This window comes from Mirounga leonina, unplaced genomic scaffold (assembly GCF_011800145.1).
Source record: "Mirounga leonina isolate KUSES-001 unplaced genomic scaffold, KU_Mleo_1.0 Mir_418, whole genome shotgun sequence".
Classification (NCBI taxonomy): Eukaryota; Metazoa; Chordata; class Mammalia; order Carnivora; family Phocidae; genus Mirounga; species Mirounga leonina.
In genome coordinates this window covers 8,721,460-8,742,454 of record NW_023270739.1, presented here as the reverse complement: position 1 = coordinate 8,742,454, position 20,995 = coordinate 8,721,460, and the positions used below count along the sequence as shown (strand labels likewise).

The following is a 20,995-nucleotide window of genomic DNA, read 5'->3' as shown; positions in this document are numbered from 1 at the left end:
GAATGACTTGCTAAAATGCAGATTAGATATTGCCTGGCATAACCAAAGACAGGCAGAGAGAGAAAGCGAGAGAGAAAGAGATCTTCCATTTCCTACTCCCTCTCCTTCAAATGCCTTTTACTGCCCGTGTGATTGTCATTTATATATTCAGATTTGTTCTCCTCTCACAGAGGGCTCTACCTGCCTCTGCTACACCTGGATATTCCCATGGTTCCTACTGAAAACATTCTTTGCCAGTGACAAAGCCATGAAAATGAAGCCTATTTTTCTAGCCTTCATTTTTAATAAGCCATTTACAGAGAAGGCAGCAGAATGGCAATTCCACAGCCAATCCCGAGAAACCACAGTGAATCAGGAATCAGATTTCCCTAGAACACAAATTCTTCTGCAATTCTTAAAAGGAAGTCAATCCCTTTCCCCTCTTTTTGGCAGTCTGTAAGGATCTCTTCCTACCTCTGCAGTCTCTCTCCCTCCCTCTTCTCAGAACCAAGACAAAGAGGTAGACAAATCCCCACAGGGTCTTTCCTGAGCTACAGCTGCACAGCACAGGAAACAGGAATCTGCTATGGAGCTGAGGGAGGGGGAGAGAAAAAAGGATATGGATACATCACACACACACACACACACACACACACACACACGCACACACACTCAGCAGACACAGACTAACACTTTTCAGTTGATAACAATAAATCTGGCCTTCTCTGAGAAGACAATCATTATTAAAACTCTACCTACTATGCCCGACCCCCAGGTCTTTATTTAGATCCCAGAAACCAGAAAAGAGGCACGCGAAGGAAACACAAATCTTACCTGAGTGACCATTTTCTTTTCCTCCATAAACCAAACGGCACGGAGGATGAGCCCTTCAGGGCAGTCCTGCTGGGGCGCACCTCCACAGCTCCCCCCGCCCCCCCCCAGGCTAGCTATTTCGGGGCAGGCTACTGATCTCCCTTTATCCCGTTCCCCTTCCTTTTTCTTTCTAGCGTTTCTTCCTTTCTTTTCTCTTCCTCTCTGGCAGCCTCTCCCCCTCCTTCTCTCTCCAGCTCCCTCCCATATCTCAGGCAGATGGCTGAAGGAAGCCCCACCCCTGAATGCCTAAGGTAATTAATCAGAGTGGAGCCCCACCTCTTCCTCCTCCCCCCACCCCTCCCGGACGGCTGACATCTCCCAACTCCAGAAAACAGGCCTGCTGGAGAATGGCAGTTTGGTGTGTGCTTTGCGCACGCGTGTGTGTGTGTGTGTGTGTGTGTGCAGGAGGGAAGGAGGGGGAGAGAGAGAGGGAGGGGCAGGCGCCATGTGCAAGCATATTTTAAGGAATGAATATCTGCTATGGGGGCATTAATTACATAGCATTGGAAGCATTCATAGCAGCTCAGCATAGTTAATACAGATTTAAAGTATTCCACCCGTGAATATCTAATCATAAATAAGAAATGAAACAAAAATTATTTAAAAAAAAACATTTCCACTGATGTACAGTTTACAGATGTAGTGGATTTAATGAAAGATGTGAAAAGCTGCTGAATGACCACTTACAGGAGGGTTTTCAAGGAATGAGAAAGGGCAAGAACCTGACTGTCCTAAATCAGTCTAATGACCGCAAAGGACGAAAAGAGAGTAGGAAGGTTATCTAAGTACTTATTCTTTCTACTGTAAAAAACCTGGGGATTCTGGAAAAGGTGTCTATAAACATGACTGTTTAAGAAACTGAAGGTGTCTACAAAAGTACATCCAGATTTGACTGCTGAAGGCTTCCAGTTTCATTATAAATTCCGGTTAACAGAAGCCACCCTTTGTGTTCCCTGGGGCTTCTGGATTTCAGCCTCTCCTGAAAATCATAAACCCTTTCCTATATACACATTGGGTACCTGTGTCATTATGTAAACAGTAATTGTTACTACAGAGTGTTATAGATAGAAAAGATCTGTGAGGACGTTCGCTGAACGTAGGAGTTTAACATTCTCTTATTAAAATGACATAATGAAAAAAGCATAAAGGGGTGATTCAGTCTGGGAGTCTTGGTCTAAGTCCTGATTCTGCCCTTTACAATTGATCTTAAGTCTTTAACTTCCAAATATAAATTCCATAATCTCCCTACTTTGAATTAATAAATTTTCAAATGAAATAATCTGTGTAGATGTTGTTTATGGTGTTTATCATTTATCTCATAAAAACGAAGATCTCCCATTTTTTAGTATTCTAATAAATAAGATCCTATTCTAAAGGATTTTATTTATATTTTCATTTTGGTATTTTTATTGTTATAATCTCTAACAGATTACCCAAAGGCAAAGAGATTAATTCTAAAATTAAGCTTCCTATTTTTAAGATAAACACTAAAGAAATCAAGATTTAAAATCACAAATCAAAAAAAAAAGTAAAATAAAATCACAAATCACACTGAGAATACACCATGTTTTGCTATCTTTATGAGGATTTGTCTGACAAAATGCATAACCAGCCTTTTTAAAATGAACTGTATAATAATGTGGGTTGGCACATTGCCAATATAACATCATCATGCTCCTACCCAAATTAATAATCATTTTAACAAAAATTCTAAAAAGAATACAGAAACTACCAATCTGGAGAACCTGCAGAGACTGGCATAATCATAGCTATTTACGGAATACCTACAATAAGTCAGGCAGTATTCTGGGCATTTTATAGATATCTGCATACTTTTGGTATAATCCACAATGCATAAAGAAATATGTACCAAAGAATGGGATCTTTAAACATTAGGAGAAAAAAATATCACTTTGAGAAAAGGAACAGATCAGTACTAGGCTTGTTCTTATTTAACATTTTTAGAAATGATCTAGAAGATAGGACATACTGCATTTCTGAATTTGCAACTGAAAAGCCAATTAGGAGATAAAATACAGTCAAATTTTTTAAAAATACAGAGTAAGCAGAAAAGAGGTAGGTGAGTTTCACTGGAAGCAAAGGCAACCCAGTGTACTTTTCAAAAAAATCTAAATCACATTTATGGGATAATTATTTATGTTTTCAGTTCTAATATAAGAAACTAAACCTGAGAATCACTGTTTACCATTTTCTGAATCCATTAGTCCATATAGTGCTAGGGGCAGAAAACCTTGAGCAAGACGGACTCCCCCACTCCCCATCTCTCTCTCTCTCTCTCTCTCTCTCACACACACACACACACACACACGCTACTGTTATGAAAGCCGTGGTTATCTTGAAGCTTGTGTGTGACTGCGGCCTCCATACATAAAGGCACACACCAAGGCCCCAAGAAAAAAAAAATTTTTTTTTTTTTTAAATGAAGAGGCAGATGAGGAATCCCTACAAGCAAAAAGCCCAGGACTAGCGCCAGGACACAAGCTGCCTTTGGCCTGGTATTCATGCGTCCTTTGCACATGCAGGACCAACATTTTATACTGCAAATAATAAGCTTACAATAGTCATGACCACAAGAAAGAGTTAGTATGAGCTAATGTCAAAATAAAAATTACAATGATTTTCATAAACTCACCAAATAACAGGACATACTCAAGGATATTTTGAAGTGTATCCCTGACTTTCAAGGCTGGCATTATAGAAGACAATTTGCTCCCTGATGCCCAAGAGAGAGAAGAGCAATTGAACAGCCTGGATCTGACCCAGCAAAACAACTGGAGTCCCCTAGTGGCTGAATGTGCCCTGTAGTGTACCAATGAGCAACTCATTCCAGGGTATTTTCTGGGATGGAATGTCTGGGATCCTTCCAAGATCCTCCTTCTCACTCAACACCACACTAAACCAGATTTCTGTGCAATCTACCCTTTCCTTCCATCCCTAGCACCACAAACTCAGTTCTGACCATATTATTTCATATCTAGCCTCCTACTTGTCCCTCTGCCTCCAGTCTACCACTCTTGCTATCTGCGCTGCTCACCACTGCTAGGGACCTCCTTCCAAGTGTAAATCCCACCATGCCATTTCCCTGATTAAAATCCTCAACTATTCCCCACAGGCTAAAAGGGGGGAAAGTCCTAACTCTTAAGTAGGTGCCTACCACATAACCTACCCTCACTATCCCAAATTAGAGTCCCTGCTTCCCCTCCTGCCGCCACCACTCTTCTCTGCTCCTAGCACACTAAGCCACGTTCCTCAACGATACCGTGTTTCTGTTCTTTTCTGTTTCATGTTCTTACTCCCTTGAACAGGGCCTTCTATCTGGCTAACTGGTGAATTCTTCCTTCAAAGCTCACTTCAGGGATCCCCTGCCCTAGAGCTTGTCCTGCCTGACCCTCCCTGCTCCCACATCTGGGTTAAGTCCCCCTTTTCCCTATGCCTTAGTGCCTAGCCCACGGTTCATAACTGTTGGGGGTATGACTTGATGATGAGCAATCTGACAGTAGGAATTGTGTGTTGCATACCATATCCCCAGTTCCTAACGCAGTGCTTGAATACACAGTACTGAAGAAATGTTTGCTGAAATCAAGCTATAATGCCTTGATTTCTATCTCTATCCATTTATTTTAGATACATGGGTACCTAAGAATGAAGAGTATCCATGTGGTTATCAAAACATTAGAAAAGTGTTCTTTTCTTCCAAAAAGGTACTTGGAAATATGTCGAATTTATAAATTCACTTCAGTATCTCAGAAATTTGAGGCTGAAAGGAAGATGTACAAAAAGAGAGTGGGAGAAAGGCCTTATTTTCAACTTGATTAGAATAGTTCAGATTCTAGACAAAATAATACTCACTGATTTTTTTTAAAAAAATACGACTTTAGGTGCTCTTGCTCTTCACAATTTTACATTAGATGTGACTCAACTTCCGTAACTTCCACCCACGCACCAGCAATGCTATAAAAGCAGATCCAACAGTCCCTGGCTGGAAGGCAGGTTTTGCTCATACTTTCCCAGGCTGCCTCTGACACCCAAGTGAAAAGCAACATTAAAGGGATAGCATTTCCTGCAATAATAAAAACTTGTTAGTATAAAAGCTTTTCACAGCACATCCCCACACAATAACCCTAAGTGTAAATAACAATTTACACCTAATAGATATTAAATACCTTCCCAGAAGCATCTCTAACACAATGCCACTTTAATATCCTTTGCCCCCACATTCCCTTTAGTATAAATGAAGCCAAATTAAGGCTAACTCTATTATTTCCTTGCTTCTTTTCTCTAGTTTAGGCAGGGATCAGTTTTATAGAACCCATTCTTGAAAAAAAAAAGAAAAGGTGAGAGCAGCATTTGAAATGACTGCTTTAGACCTTATATGTTCATAAAACCCAAATAACCCTCACATTTATTTCTTGTCCCTAAAAATCAAATCTTTAGAACAAGACCCCAAAAAACATACTCTAAGACACAGGTGAGGCCAGAGAAATTAGAAAACATTACTTCATAAATTATCACCTAGATTTGGGTAACATACTCTTGTATCTTTAAAATATCCCAAAGTCTAGACAACTAGAGTTATATATGCAATTGAAATTATGTGTACACTCTCTGTATTCTCTGAGATTAAGGAAATATTAAATATTGAAAGGGATGGGATATAAACAAATTTATCAATAACCAGATTATCGAGACAGTAATACCTGATGAGCCTATGAAAACTGCAGGGTGTTGTTTCTTCAATACTAAAATATGCTGTCTCTATTACTAAATAAATTACTGAAGACTCTCCTGTCTTCTTCACCTCCAAATCCCTGTGCACAGTATCTGGCACATAGTAGGTACTCAAAAAAAAAAAATCCTCAGAATGAGAAATCAAAGAACACATATATCCCTCTACATCAAGGTCGCCTTCCCACAAAGAAGTGGACAGTCTAAGGGCTAATTCAGCCCACAGCATTCTGCAGATCCGAGCATGCGCTAGGCAAATGGATCTTTCAGATAGGCAACTTTCTTTCTCCCAATCTTCCAGATGCCGAATATCCTTAAGCTGTACTTGGCTTACAGACACTTAGCTCCCCCCTCCCCATAATGTAAGGCCTCGTTTTTTCCTCCAACTGCCCATTCACCTCAAAATGATAATCAGTGTCAATGTTTTCAGTGGGTGACAGACAGTTAAGTAAAACTGCCTCAGGAAAAACTGGGATAAAAGACAAACCCTTAACTTGCAACAAGTTACATTTTCCCCCTCAATATTTTTTTGTTGTGGCAAAATACACATAAAATTTACTCTCTTAGCCATTTTCAAGTACAGCTAACCCCTGAACAATGCAAGGATTAGGGGACCTGACGCCCAAGATGGTCAAAAATCCATGTATAATTTTTGACTCCCCCAAAACTTAAGTTCTAATAGCCTACTACTGACTGGAAGATTTACTGATAACATAAACAGTCACTGAACACATATTTATAGGTAGTATTGTACACTGTATTCTTACCATAAGCTAGAGGGGGAAAAAGTTATTAAGAACATCATGAGAGAGAGAAAATACATCCACAATACCGTACTGTAAAAACTTCACATAGAAGTGGACCCAAACAGTTCACAGCCGCGTTGTTCAAGGGTCAACTGAATACAGTTCAGTAATATCATGTACATTCATAATGCGCTACCACTGCCACCATCCATCACCAGAACGCTCCTCATTTTTTAAAACTGAGACTCTCTACGCACTGAACAGTAACTCTCCATCCTCCTCGTCCTCAGGAGCCCCTGGCAACTACCACTCTACTTTCTGTCTCTATGAATTTGACGACCCCGGGTGCGTCACAGAAGTGGCATCATATGGTATTTGTCTCTTTGTGACTGGCTTATTTCACTGAGGGTAACTATCCTCACGGTTCATCCATGTTACAGCTTCTGTAGGAATTTTCCTTTTTTTAAGACTGAGTAGGGGCGCCTAGGTGGCTCAGTTGGTTGAGCCAGACGTCTGACTCATGATTTTGGTTCAGGTCATGATCTCAGGGTCGTGAGATCAAGCCTCACGTCAGGCTCCCTGCTCGGGAGGGAGTCTGCTTGAGATGCTTTCTCTCCCTCTCCAGCTCTGCCCCTCCCCCCGACTCATTCTCATTCTAATAGATAAATCTTTAAGACTGAATAATGTTCCACTGTGTGCATATACCATATTTTGGTTATCCACTCATTCATCCACTGATGGACACTTGGGTTGTTGCTTCCACCTTCTGGCTGTCGTGAATAATGCTGCTGTGAACATGAGTGTACAATTATCCCTTTGAGACTCTGCTTTCAAATCTTTTGGGTATATACCCAGAAGTGGAATTGCTGGGCCATATGGCAGTTCTATTTTTAATTTTTTTGAGGAGCCATCATACTGTTTTCTACAGCAGCCGCACCATTTTATACGCCCACCAACAATGCACAAGGATTCCAACTTCTCCACATCCTCACCAACACTTGTTTTCTGTTTTTTGGGGTTTTGGTTTTTTTTTTTGACAGAAGCCACCCTAACAAGTTATATTTTAACCATTCAGTCAAAGGCAGTAATGTTTAATCCAAAAGAATAATTTCAGGAATAGTTTCTCAATGAATAGATTTTTTTCTGGGCAGGGAGACTATAGTCATTGTCCTGTAAGTCATTTCTAGCAAGCCCCTATCTACTTACTCTGCTTGTATTTTAACCTGATTTGGTCCAGATTTAGTTCTGCAAAAATCTTAATAAAACAACCAGTTTCAATTGCACACTCTTAAGACATGCGTGATTTTATTATGAGCAAGAGCAATGAATGATCAAGTTCTGAAAATACTTCATTGCCTTACGTTGAGAAATTCAAAAAAGGGTGCAAAATCTTTAATTTTTAAAAAAAATACTGTTCAGCCACATCCTCCATAATTTCTAGTGGCATAACACACTGGTACAGAACTGCACATGCTATCCAGTGAGGAGCTTTAATTTACCAAAGTTTAAGAATATAACAGAAACGGGGCGCCTGGGTGGCTCAGTTGGTTAAGTGACTGCCTTCGGCTCAGGTCATGGTCCTGGAGTCCTGGGATCGAGTCCCGCATCGGGCTCCCTGCTCGGCGGGGAGTCTGCTTCTCCCTCTGACCCTCCTCCCTCTCCTGCTTTCTGTCTCTCATTCTCTCTCTCTCAAATAAATAAAATCTTAAAAAAAAAAAAAAAAAGAATATAACAGAAACCAGTAAGAAAATTTTGTAACCATAGTTGAGATAAAAGTTTAGGTAGCAAACAACCATCTATTACCTATTTATAAATGCAATGAAAGAAAACTACTACCCTAACTGAATTAATAAATAAGACTGTAAAATAGTTTTGGATCCTTCAATTTCAAATTGTTTTTTCAATCCCATTAATTTCCCTGATGTGGTGGAATGGAAAGTGTACTCTTAAATTCTAACATCCCATTACCTGCCTTTCTAAGCTACCTTAATTTCAGATGGAATAAATCTACTAAATAGAGCAAGGCCAGCAAAGTGTTTCAAATACTGAGTGAGCATGACATTTATCAATACTAAATCCTAATGACCAAAAAGATTTGGGATGGCAAATTCATTTTATTATAAATGAATAAAATTTTACTGCAAAAGACTTTATAGCAAACATGTCATAATTTCTTTTTAAAAAAGATTTTATTTATCTGAGAGAGAGCGAGAGCGTGAGCGTGAGCGTGCAAGTGGGGGAAGGGGCAGAGGGAGAAAAGATTCAAGCAGACTCCCACTGAGTGCAGAGCCCAAGGTCTGATCTCATGTGGGGCTTGATCTCACGACCCATGAGATCAGGACCTGAGCCGAAACCAAGAGTCAGACACTAAATCTACTGAGCCACCCAGGTGCCCCTCATGTCGTAATTTCTACACAGGAATTCTTTAATCCATCCCATAATCTTTGCTTCGTTGTGGGGTGGCCAGTTTTCTACCTCAAAACTTCTTCTACACTTTATAATTTGTTTTTTTTTTCCCCCCACATATATGTCTGATACTTCAATCTTCTTTGGAAACACTTTCGCTTTTCCAGTTTTTTTTTTCTCAATTTTACTTTTATGACTGCTATTACATGTCCCTTACTTTGCTAGTTGGGTCTCAGAAAAAATGTTCACAGATGTTTCTCTTCAAAAGCACATCAATATTTACTTTTAAGAAGCTCTGCTTCTAATGTAGTCTCATGACACTTCCAGGCTTAAACTGTGATGCAGCCCAATCTATTGTTTTATGCCAGTAGAGATGGAGTCCACAGGTAGTAAGACCCACAAATATACCAAAATTTCATTATGGTAAATGTAATATACTCTTCATCTGAATAACTCAAAATAATGGAAACATGTATATATAATAGAAATAAACCACATAATGTAGACCAATGTATTAGAATACAGTTGAAGAAACATAATCACATAACCACATCCCCTCCCATCTGACTTCAACACTGGTAGCATAAGACCTGAATGAGAGCTGTGTTACTCTGGAGAGCTTACCCAATAGGTCCAGGTCTAAATAAAAATAGCCTGGTTTAGCCTGTAGGCCCAAAATACCTAATAGGATGTACTGGTTAGTTTGTCACTTCCTTTAACCCTATGCATTTCTGTCCAGCCTACAACTTAGGAGCTAACTATTAGAGAAATGGCCATTTGAAAGAAAAAAATAATAATTATGTGCCATGAAAACACAAATAAACCAAAACAAACTGAGAAAACAACTAGGATCTATAATTCAGAATTAACTGTATTAACTGTTTTTATTTTCCTATTCTAGGTTTTCAGCACAATCAATATTTCAAAGAGTCATGCCATATGAAGGATCATTTGGTCCAATCCCTTCATTTTACATACAGTGAAGTCAAATTAAACGAAGCTATTTGAGCTTATCATGGAGGTGGTTAACACTATAGCTTGAATCAGAATCCAGGATTCTTCAGCTTTACTCACTATACTTATAGCTACTAACTTAAAGAGAAATAGATATGTAGAAATATATTTGATAATGACTTAAAATCTTCTGATTCTAGACTTCAAGAAGTTCATAACTAAGATACTACTTATCTCATCGCAAAATAGTCTAAAATATTAAGTTTGGGGAGGGTGCCCTCTACCGTACATTACCTTTCTGAAAAATACAGCAACGTTTGGAAGCCGCCATCTGTGCTTCTGATCTACTCAAAATGAAGCCTCAAGTTTACTCTGAGACGGTGACTTAGTTATGTTACATTTATAATGCCAAGCCCACTGTTTAACACACACGCGCGCACGTGTGCGCGCACACACACACACAGAGGAATCTCTGTGAAGTTTCAGAACTTCTAGAGTTGAAAGCAACCTCCCCTGCCCAGCCCTCAGTACTATAAAACTCAAACTTCCTGTTACAGCATATTAGCAAAATACTATGAGAAATCTATGCCCTGAATGGTACCAGGTCAAAAGACAGAAAGCTTATAAGCATTTCATCCCACCATAAAACCTTCACATCAATCAGACAGCACCTTAAAAAAAACCAACAACAACAAAACAAATTATAGCCCTTAGCTTACCTGGACAACAGGATATTGATAATCCATACAATATACACCATACATAGCAAAGGGGGGAAAAATCTTCAGATAAAGACAGTACCAAAAGGGTCTACACTTTTGACCTGCTTGCTCTGGCTGTCCTGTCCAAAGAAACTAGGTAGCACCAAAAAATCTTTGGCTGACTCCCAGTCTATGCAGATAGGTATGCTGGCTCAGATGATGAAGCTGGAGCTTGGTTCAGCCCAGGCTTCCGCCCCAGTAAGATTCAACGCTACCCAGAAGAACCGTTCAGGGAGAAAGCAACAAGCTCCAACTGAGTTACTAGTTACAGACTGACAACTATACTAGAGACTTGCTATTATTGTTGTTTTTAAACTGACAGCTCCACCAGAAACTCAAGAGGCAGAGAATGACAGCCAGGAAAAGAACATGGGCTCCTTAAAGTGGCAAGCAAAAACAGTAGGAAGCACAAGGTATCCAGGATCCAAAATTATATATATGTTCCAGGCTTTAAGTGCGTCAGAGGGAACACTCCCAATCCAGGACATGGAAAGGCAGATGGGACTGGTATTATTTCTCTATTCCGTCTTGGGCAGGATGGTGCGCATGCGCGCGCACACCCCCCACCCCCCACCCCCACCCACCCACCCACACACACACACCCACACACACACACCCCTTCTAACTGTCTCCGGCAGAGACAGGTGCTAGGATTAACAGTATAAAACCCCTCTGTCGTGGAAAGGAATGGGAGAAAAAAGAAGTCACACTGCTACATGTAGTAAAGGGATCCCTTTCATGACAGTGGATGTGTATCATCTAACACCTCCTTCGCTGTGCTTTAACAGAGGCTGGACAGCTGGCAGGATCAGCACTAGAGAAGAGGAAGGCGGCCCCAACTCTGAGGCAACATGAGTCCACTGGAGACCTTCAGATATGCAAGACACTCTCTCAGCTGTTCCAATCAAACATGTAAGGATTAACTCTGGCTGCCTGCCAAAAGGTGGGGGTGGAAAGGTCTTTTCAGAAAAGCCAGTTGGCTTTTCCTCTTTTAGGAAGCTGCTATACCCACCCTACCATTATATACAAACACACATGTGCACACATATTTCTATAACAGATATTGAAAGCAGTAACAAACATGGACAGGTGTTAAGTCAGTCTGATAAAGCCTGGCAGGTTAGCTTTCAAAGTCTAAACAGCCCATCTAAAAGCAGAGAACTGAAGTAATTCTTAGAAAACGGGACATACAGTGAGCAGAAAGTAAATGCTTAGTAAGAGATACACTATTTATAACTACTGCTCCCTAAGAAATCCCCTACTTGGGGTGAGCATTCAAAAGTTCAAAATGATAAATAATTTTAAATTAGTTTCAGGGGCTATGATCTCTCTAATCCTGGAGAGCCAGTAATATAACATGTTTCAGTAAGATTAAACCATGAGGATTAAATGCAACTTGTGAGGCATCTGTAAGAGTTTATGTACTACTGTGCCCCCTGCCCCCAGTGCAATTTTTCCCCTTTTATGGTCATTGCGTTTTATTTTAGGATTGTTCAAAAGAAATTGTTTTTTAAGAGTCAAAATGGCCTTAGTACATCCAAGACAGTTCTCTTGGTTAAACATTTACCTCAAATCAGTTCTAAGAGATTAGGAGGACCATTACAAGGTACTAGATTATCTTCAGATTGCTGGTATACTGAGCCTGTGTATTACGTATGAGAGACAATAATGCATCAATTCAGTACAATTAAAAAATTTACTGAACATCTATTACACACTAGGTACTGTGCTTAAGAACTGGAGATATGAACAGACACAGTCCTGTTGTCAAGGACTTTACAGTTTTGGGGGGAAACAGATAAGCACACAGGTAAAACCAAAAGCCAAAAGGATGCTACAGCACAAAATTAAACACTGAGCAACTTCTCATACAAGGAATGACATTTTTTCAAAGCTGCTCTTAATGAACACATCCATTGTATCACTTTCCTCACCACCACAACTACGAGACTCTGGCTTTGTCAATTCTTAACAGAGATTATCTGAACCCCCACAACATTTCTGATCTGATCTGTCACACATTAAGGGCCTGTAATATACATTCTGACTGTCCCCAATTCAGCTATTAAAATGGTAATTAAGAAATAGCAAAGGTAATGTTTCTGTATTAAAATCTTATACTAAATTTCTACATCTAATCAAATCAAGTCATTCTCACCCTTCTAATCCCTGTACAACATGCCATCCCACCTCCACTCTACTTCATTTCATATACAGCACTACTGGGCACAGAGATACTTGTAAACCAACATCCGAAATCACTATTACATTCTTGATACGATTGGTATCAAGATTCCTCTCGATATAAAGATTGAGAAATGATGATACTCCTTACAAACCACAGAGGGCTGTGATAATGAACTATGGCTGACAAACTTCGTGAGTTAACTCTGTTCAGTGTTTGGTGAACTAATTACAGAAGATGAAGTTCCCAGATGGTATTGTATTTAAGATGACACACTGTAATTCAAATTCTAGAACAGCTGATGTAATTTAAACTTGAAAATGGTCTCCATATATGTTACTGAGGGCCTAGTTAATTTCTAGAGCTATAAATTCTTCTTGAGGATAGATCTATACATACAAGGTGAAAAGATGTGACTGACATTTATTAAGTGAAAAAAATTGTATTACTGAATGATAATATTACTGAATATGTGTACAGTGTAATTCCATATTTTTAAATGCACATATGTATCTCTATATGCCATTCAGTAAATCATGTCATTTCTAAGCTTCATGTCTTGTATGTTATGTAGTTATGCGTACACACACACATATACATATAACTTACTGACGTACCACAGATGCCACATATATACTATGTATTATACATAACATGTTTTATATTTATACAGACATATGTTATAGGCATAAGACAAAACCTATACCTCTAGGGGGTGGGATGGTGGGGAGGTAGCTGGTTTTCATTTATTACTTTAGAGGTAAGCTAATATGTTCAAATACATTTAAATTAGCCTTTGGTACTCCTATAATTTATCTTTTTATTTATAAGTTTAAGGGACTCAAGACAGATTTTCCTTTGAGTATAAGTACTTTAAAAATTAGCAATACTTTCTCAATCTCTTCTATATTATCACATTTGCTTTACTTTACATGATGGCCTTACCATAAACCCTCTGGAGGACAGAGATGATAAATAATCTTAATCATATCTTATGCCCAGGTCTAGTTTAAATAATTAGCCCCTCAGAAAAAAGGCAAAGTAATTCAATACTTGAATTTGAATTATAACTGCTTCTTGTCTTTTGACTCATCCCTTGTAAAAAATTTTAAGTTGTAATTTAAGACCAATAACTTAGTCAAACTAAAATTCTAAAAAATACTTAGACCATTTGAAAAGTACACACTTTGCAATATTATGAATGCTCTTATAGTATTAAGTCTTTGTGTACTGATCAATTATAAACATAAATACAGAAAATGGCCTTTTATATATATTTCTATGCATCTCTTTAGTAGAGACACACAGACTACAAATTTCAACAGTTGGCATACTATGACGTCTCTGTTAGATTGAATGTAATGGTATCAGAGAGAAATCGACCTAGTGATATTTAAGAGTGAGGTATCTAGAAACTACCTTGAGATTTATGAGGTTTTAGTTTCGCTAAGGATAAAGTAGACAATTTACCACGTCAGCCCCATGCTACAGGACATGACTGGTGACACTGCAATGGAATCTGTACCATCTACAACCGAGGCATCTCAAGACTTACCAAGTACTGGAATGCCAGAAAATATCTGAGATTCTTCTCTTTTCTACTTCCTCATTATTTTTTCTTCTCTCCTTTTCCTTCCCTTCTGACTATGCCACAATCCTACCGTGAGTGTCCAAAGATACTAGTTAGGCCTCACGGTAGAATGTTTTAGCACGGATTGCAATGACCTCTGCTCCAAGGTATAAAATTAGCTTTAGTGACAATAGTATTAGAAGATTCCAAAGATTGCTGTGTACAGGGATAACAAAGAAGTTCAAAAAAAGATAGGGCTTGAGACAGACAGATGAGGATGGTGGGGATGAGGGAAAGAAAGATATATATGTAGGCAAAATATGTAGTTAGAAATATGCAAGATTTACTTAAGGATCAGTGTGACAAGTCTAGATGACTGTGGGTGAATAGTGGCAAATGCTAAGAGAAGTAGGCTGGAATCACTGTGGAGAGCCTAGGACATCAAGCTATGTATTTCAGACCTTATCTTCAAAGACAGTTTGTGAAGAAAAGTGTGTTAAAAAATTACCATTTTGTGAAAATGGCCCTGGTGGCCACAGGAAGAACAGAAAGAGGAACAGCGTGAAGGCAGCGAGGCCATTTAGAGACTAGAATTACAATAGTCTCTACAGATTATTAACGCACAGCTACATGTTGGCAGTAGGAATAACGAAGGTATATCTCAAAGAGGTAGGAGACATTACAAAGGCAGCATCCACGGAACTGCAGACGGTTCAGATACAGAGTATAAGACAAAGGGTAATTAAATATAACACTATGGTTCTAAGTCTAGCTGATTGGCCAAGTAAGTATCACACTAATAAAATAGGGAAATCAGAAGCATAAACTGGTTTGAAGTTATGGCGGGACATCCAATAGGAAATGTCTAACAAGTCCTCAGAGGTGTAGGTGGCAGCCCAAGAAGAGAGGTCAGGGTTAGAAATGAAGAGCCAACAGGAGTATGGGAGGAACAGCCAAGGGCAGAATGTGATTGACTGTTCTCCCACATTGACTTAGTCCACAATATTTATTGAACCATGTACTTCAAAAAAGAAAAGATAAAGACAGACAGACAGACAAAAGAAAGGAAGAAAGAGAAGAGAGGGAGAATGAAAGAACAGTGGATACAAGGCAAAGGGCTGAAAATAGAACCTTAAGGAATACTCACTTCTAGAAGGCAGAAATAGCAACAAAGGATAAAAAAGATTAAGCAGGATCATGTACTATTCACAGAAGCCAGGACATAGAGGACATCTGTTACTATTCTTCTATCTTGTGTCCCTTACACTAGGGAAAGTATTTCATAAATTGATACCCCAGTTGAGTATATAGCAAAGTCAAATAGAAATAGAGAAAAGTTTTTTTAAAAAATGAGAATTTAGGAAAGATAACTGAATTTAGCAAACAGGAGATCAAAAGAACTTTTGAGAGAGCTATTTTCACAGTTATCAGCAAAAGGATGGCAACAAAATTAATTAATTCTTGATCATCATGGAAAATACACATGATACCTCCATATAAATTTTAACAAAACTTTCCATCTTGGGATACTTGCTTGTCTTCCAAGTGACAATAAAGTACAAAAATAATTACTGATACATTCAACTACCCACTGTTGCCTCTGTCAAGGTGGCCTATTACCTTGTCTTGTTTTTTTTTGTCTCTGTGCCTTTGATCATATTGTTTTCTTACCCATTTCAAAATGACCAAACCTTTAAACAGATTCCTTCGAGGTCTACCTTCAATACTATCTGTTCCATGAAGCTCTTTCTGATTACTACCAGACAGAAGTAATTTCTCTTCTGTCTGAACTGCATGGTACTTTATCTTTAGCTGACTAACAGCACTTACCACTTTCTATGTTTTTAGCAATACTTGTTTAATCTATTAGAGATTTCTTTAAGGGCAGGACCTGTCGGTTCAACTCTGTATTTCTTGCAAAGGATTAAACCAATACCTTTCACACGGCACATGCCCACGAGCATGCGAGAAGGGAAGGTCCGCAATCACCTGAAACTACGAGTCAGGGTGAAATGAACTGACTACCAGGCACAGATCTTGCATTTGTTCCTTCAGTCAACACTCATTCGTTCAACCGACACATCCCTGACGTTGTATGAAGTCCTAGGAACAGAAAAGGCTCTCAAAGAGCTGACGGCAGAGGAGATAAAGCAGAAAACAATAAACACCAAAATACCATTTGACAAATGCCGTATGTGTTAGGGTGACCTGGGAGAAAAGCCACAGCTGCCACCTCTGCCACCATCGAACTTCCCAGAGTGACGGGAGCCGGGAATACTTCACAAGCAGTCAGTGCTTGAAATGAATTGTGACAGTCTCGTTAAGAGTCTTCCAGGGGGTTTTGGGGTGGGTGGTGGGAGCTCGGACGCAGTGGAACAGCATCCCAAATGCATACAATTGCGTGGCACGGGCAAAGCCATACCTAGGGTACGTGCAGAAAGGCAGGCAGGTAAATATATGCACAAAAGTCAAGAGACTATTGAAAAATATTCATATAAAATTCTGTTGGTTCTAAGGTACTGTGAGGACTGTTGAATTTTCTACACCAATGGAAATGATTGAAGCTATACCTACCAGAGAATAGCCAATCACAGTTAACTACAGAAGGACTCCTTTGTATGACACACGGTACAAAAGGAAGTATGGATGGATAATAACAGGATAAGCCATGCTATGGCTGAAATGCATTATTCTATTTGGAGAGAGATGTGGCATGCAAATGGTGAGGCCAGGAATTAGCATTTTTTTTTTTTATTTGAGAGAGAGAGAGAGAATGAGAGACAGAGAGCACGAGAGGGAAGAGGGCAGAGGGAGAAGCAGACCCCCTGCTGAGCAGGGAGCCCGATGCGGGACTCGATCCCGGGACTCCAGGATCATGACCTGAGCCGAAGGCAGTCGCTTAACCAACTGAGCCACCCAGGCGCCCAGGAATTAGCATTTTTGTTAGAAGCATCTTTCATTACTCTTTCACTCCACATCGTTGTAACTAAAAAGTAAAATATATCAGTGGGGTCATATGATACATGTCTTTCTCTGATGGGGTGGAAGGGATGGGGTGGCTGGGTGATAAACACTGGGGAGGGTATGTGCTATGGTGAGTGCTGTGAATTGTGTAAGACTGATGAATCACAGACCTGTACCTCTGAAACAAATAATACATTATATGTTTAAAAAAAAAGAAGAAGATAGCAGGAGGGGAAGAATGAAGGGGGGGAAATTGGAGGGGGAGATGAACCATGAGAGACTATGGACTCTGAAAAACAAACTGAGGGTTCTAGAGGGGAGGGGTATGGGGGGGATGGGTTAGCCTGGTGACAGGTATTAAGGAGGGCACGTTCTGCATGGAGCACTGGGTGTTATGCGCAAACAATGAATCATGAATCTGACTACGTCAGAAACTAATGATGTAATGTATGGTGATTAACATAATAATAAAAAAAAGTAAAATATATCCATAAAAAAAATAGGCCCATAGACATTCACTGTAAATCCAAAAAGACAGATAGTACATAAAGGGTAAGGGTAAAGGTATCTTTTAGCAGAAAATTACTGTAAGTATTCAAATACTGTTAGAAAAATATGTCTACAAATGATTCTACATACATTATCTTATATAACAGAGCCTTTTAGCCTCCACAGAAACTTTTATCTTAACTCATTCATAATACCTCTGTGACAGATAACAAAAATCATCCCACTATTTCAGAGCCCCTCCAGTAAGAGGTGGAATTTTTCTCCACCCCTTGAAATTGCTCTTAGCCTTCCTTGTGACTTGCATTCACCATTGGGCCATTAGCAAATGTGGTGCAATCAGAGGCTTGACAGGTGTTTGTTCACTAGGCCTTGCCCTCCCTTGCTACTCTCTGGAGCCCTGAGACTACCCTGTGAGGATGGATGGAAAACAAAGTGGAATAGAGATGAGCTGTTCCCGTTGCGCTCCCACAACCAATCAGCTTTGCCAACTGCCAGATGTGAAAGTCAGGTCATCCCAGAACACCCAGGCCCAGCCAGTCCAGACAAGAAGAACCACCCAGATTCCTGATTCACAGAATCATGAACAGGTTAATGATTAACACTGCTTTCAGCCATTAGGTTTTGAGCAGGGCTGTTATGCAGCAAAACCTAACTGACACAATCTCCCTGCATAACATTAAGAGTTTCAGGCCTCCATACTGATGCCAGTGTCACACTGTCTTAATTACTTAAGGCTGAAGTCAAGCTGCGCTAGTTCTCTTTCTTTCTCAAAACTGTTTTGGCTTCTAGGTCCTTGGCACTTCCATACGAATTTTAGAATTAGCTTGTTAGCTTCCATAAAAAATCTTGCTTGGATTTCGTTTAGGATTACACTGAATCTAAAGATCAGTTTGGGGAGAATTAATATGCTAGGAATATCGAGTCTTCCAGCTCATGACCAGAGTATATCTCTCAGAGTATATTATCTCATTCCACTGTCCAAAAATAGGTTTTAAAGTTTATGAATATCTTTTCTGTAGGCATATACTGGAATCAAATGCTATACCTGAGGTTTGTGATCACTTTTCTGAAGTCTACTAGATCCCATAATACTCACATCCCTATAAGACAGTGTGGTATTGGTATCAAGGTAGAAAAATACATCAGTCGAACAGAATAGAAAGTGCAAAAATAGATCCACAGATACAAAAGCAATTCAACAGATAAAGAATAGTCTTTTCAACAAATGGTATCAAAACAACTGGATAGCCACACACAATAAAAATGAACCTAGATCCATACCTTATACTATATACAACAGCTAATCAAAATGGACCACAGACTAAAAATGTAAAAGATGAAATGATAAAGCTCCTAAAAGAAAACCTTCATGACCTTGGATGACGCAAAGATTTCTAAGATATGACACCAAAGGCATAGTTCGTAAAAGAACAGACTAATAAAATAAACTTCATTAAAATATTCTGCTCTACAAAAGATACTGTAAGGAAAACAAAAAGACAAGCCACAACTGAGAGAAAATATGTGCAAAGCATGTATCTGATAAAGGACTTGTATCCAAAATATGTAAGAGCTGTCCAAACTCAACCATAAGAAAACAAGTAATCCAATTTTTTTTTCAAAAATGGGCAAAAGATTTGGACACCTGGCCAAAGAAGATATAGAGATAGCAAGTAAGCATATGGAAAGATGCTCGATGCCATTATTTGTTCAGAAATTAAAACCACAAACAATCCCACTACATACCTATTAGAATGACTCATATTTGAAGGACTGACAATACTAAATGCTGGCAAGGCAATGGGGGAACAGAAAGTCTCAAATACTGCTAGTAAAAGTGTCAAATGGTACAGTCAATGTGGAAATAGTTTAGCAATTTCTTAATAAGTTAAACATATACCTACCAAATGATCCATCCATTCCAGTTCTAAGTATTTATCCAAGAGAAATGAAAACATATATTCATATAAAGACTTGGTCAGGAATAGTCACAGCAGCTTTATATATCAAAGCCTGAAACTGAAAATAACCCAACTGTTCATCAGAAGATAAATGATGAACAAATTATGGTATGTCCAATATAGACTATTATTCAGCAATAAAAATGAATGAACCATTGGTATATGCAGTAACATGGATGAATCTCAAAATAATTATGCTTGGTGAAATAAACCAGGAAAAAGAGAGTACTTATTGTGTTTTCATTTTACGAAATACTAGAAAATGCAAACTAATCCATGCTGACAGAAGTGTATCAGTGGTTGCTTGGAGATGTGGAGGGAGAGTTGGAAGAATTACAGGGGTATGAGGGAAATTTTAGAGATGATTAGTATCTTCATTATCGTGGTTGTGGAGGTGATTTCACGGGTGTATACATATGTCAAAACTTACCAAATTATAAGCTTTACATATATGCAGTTTATTGTGTATCAATTAAACTTCAGTAGAGCTGTTAAAAAAATAAATGAATTCCTGCTCCACTTACTGCAGTGAGTTTGTGGAGGGCTAATTATTTTCTTTGGGGGAGGGGGTGGACCAGCAAAGGGAGTTGGGGAACGTCTTACAACATTACAGAGGAAGTCTTATAAAAAGGAAGAGGTTAGTTATGGTGGCAAATTAGGTATGAGATTTAAGCAGAAGTATAAAAGCAGGTTTTTCTGAAAAGCACTTCTGATTAGTCTAGTTTAGACCTCTGCTGCATACCCCCTTAGCACTAGCATGTGTCCTTTTCAACTTGTCATGCATGTAATTTCTGTCTCTTCCACCCCAGGAGGGCAGGGACTATGTAATCTGTCTTATTCCTCGAGGCATCCTTAACACCTAGCAGAATGCCTCATTGGCGTACAGAAGCCACACAGTGTGCGGTTAAGAGTTCAGGGTTCTGAAGCCAGACCATCACTTCCTAGCTGTGTAACTTTGAGAAAGTTATTTCACATCTCGCTGCCTCAGGCCCTGTATCTGGAAAAAAAGATGCCGATAGGAATGCCTACCTCATAGGGTTGCTACGACAGTACGTCAGCCAGCATGTGAACGCGCCTGGTACTCAACAAGTGAGCATTAGGTTAGAGACGCCCTTACCACCACTGCCGTCGTCACCATCATCATCTCCAATAATTTAGGAAGGGCGTTTAAAGGAGATTCAGAATTATCTGACTTATGAAGCCAGATCTATATCTGAGGGGTAAGTGGCCTCCACAGGAAACAGAAAGCATGTGAAGAGCTATGTAATTGTGTTAGAGGGAGGAAAGGCAGTAGCGGGGAAGGAGGAAGGAAGAGGAAACTCCCACACAAGTGCAGCGTA

General features: G+C 39.3%; 1 protein-coding gene across 17 annotated transcripts in view; it reads right to left on the bottom strand.

Moving 5' to 3' along the window:
- Nucleotides 1-20,995, bottom strand: part of RBFOX2 (RNA binding fox-1 homolog 2) — a 279,550-nt gene that overhangs the window by 95,800 nt on the left and 162,755 nt on the right. Inside the window, exon 1 of one of the 17 annotated variants that reach the window (XM_034987611.1) lies at nucleotides 10,424-11,047. The exons of 14 other annotated variants lie outside the window; for them this stretch is intronic. In XM_034987611.1, the coding sequence (XP_034843502.1) occupies nucleotides 10,424-10,468 (45 nt within the window). In that variant the 5' untranslated portion in view covers nucleotides 10,469-11,047. Of the gene's footprint in view, nucleotides 1-813; nucleotides 978-3,505; nucleotides 3,536-10,423; nucleotides 11,048-20,995 lie in introns of those variants that run through there. 2 more of the 17 variants (XM_034987614.1, XM_034987612.1) reach the window with 2 other exon arrangements.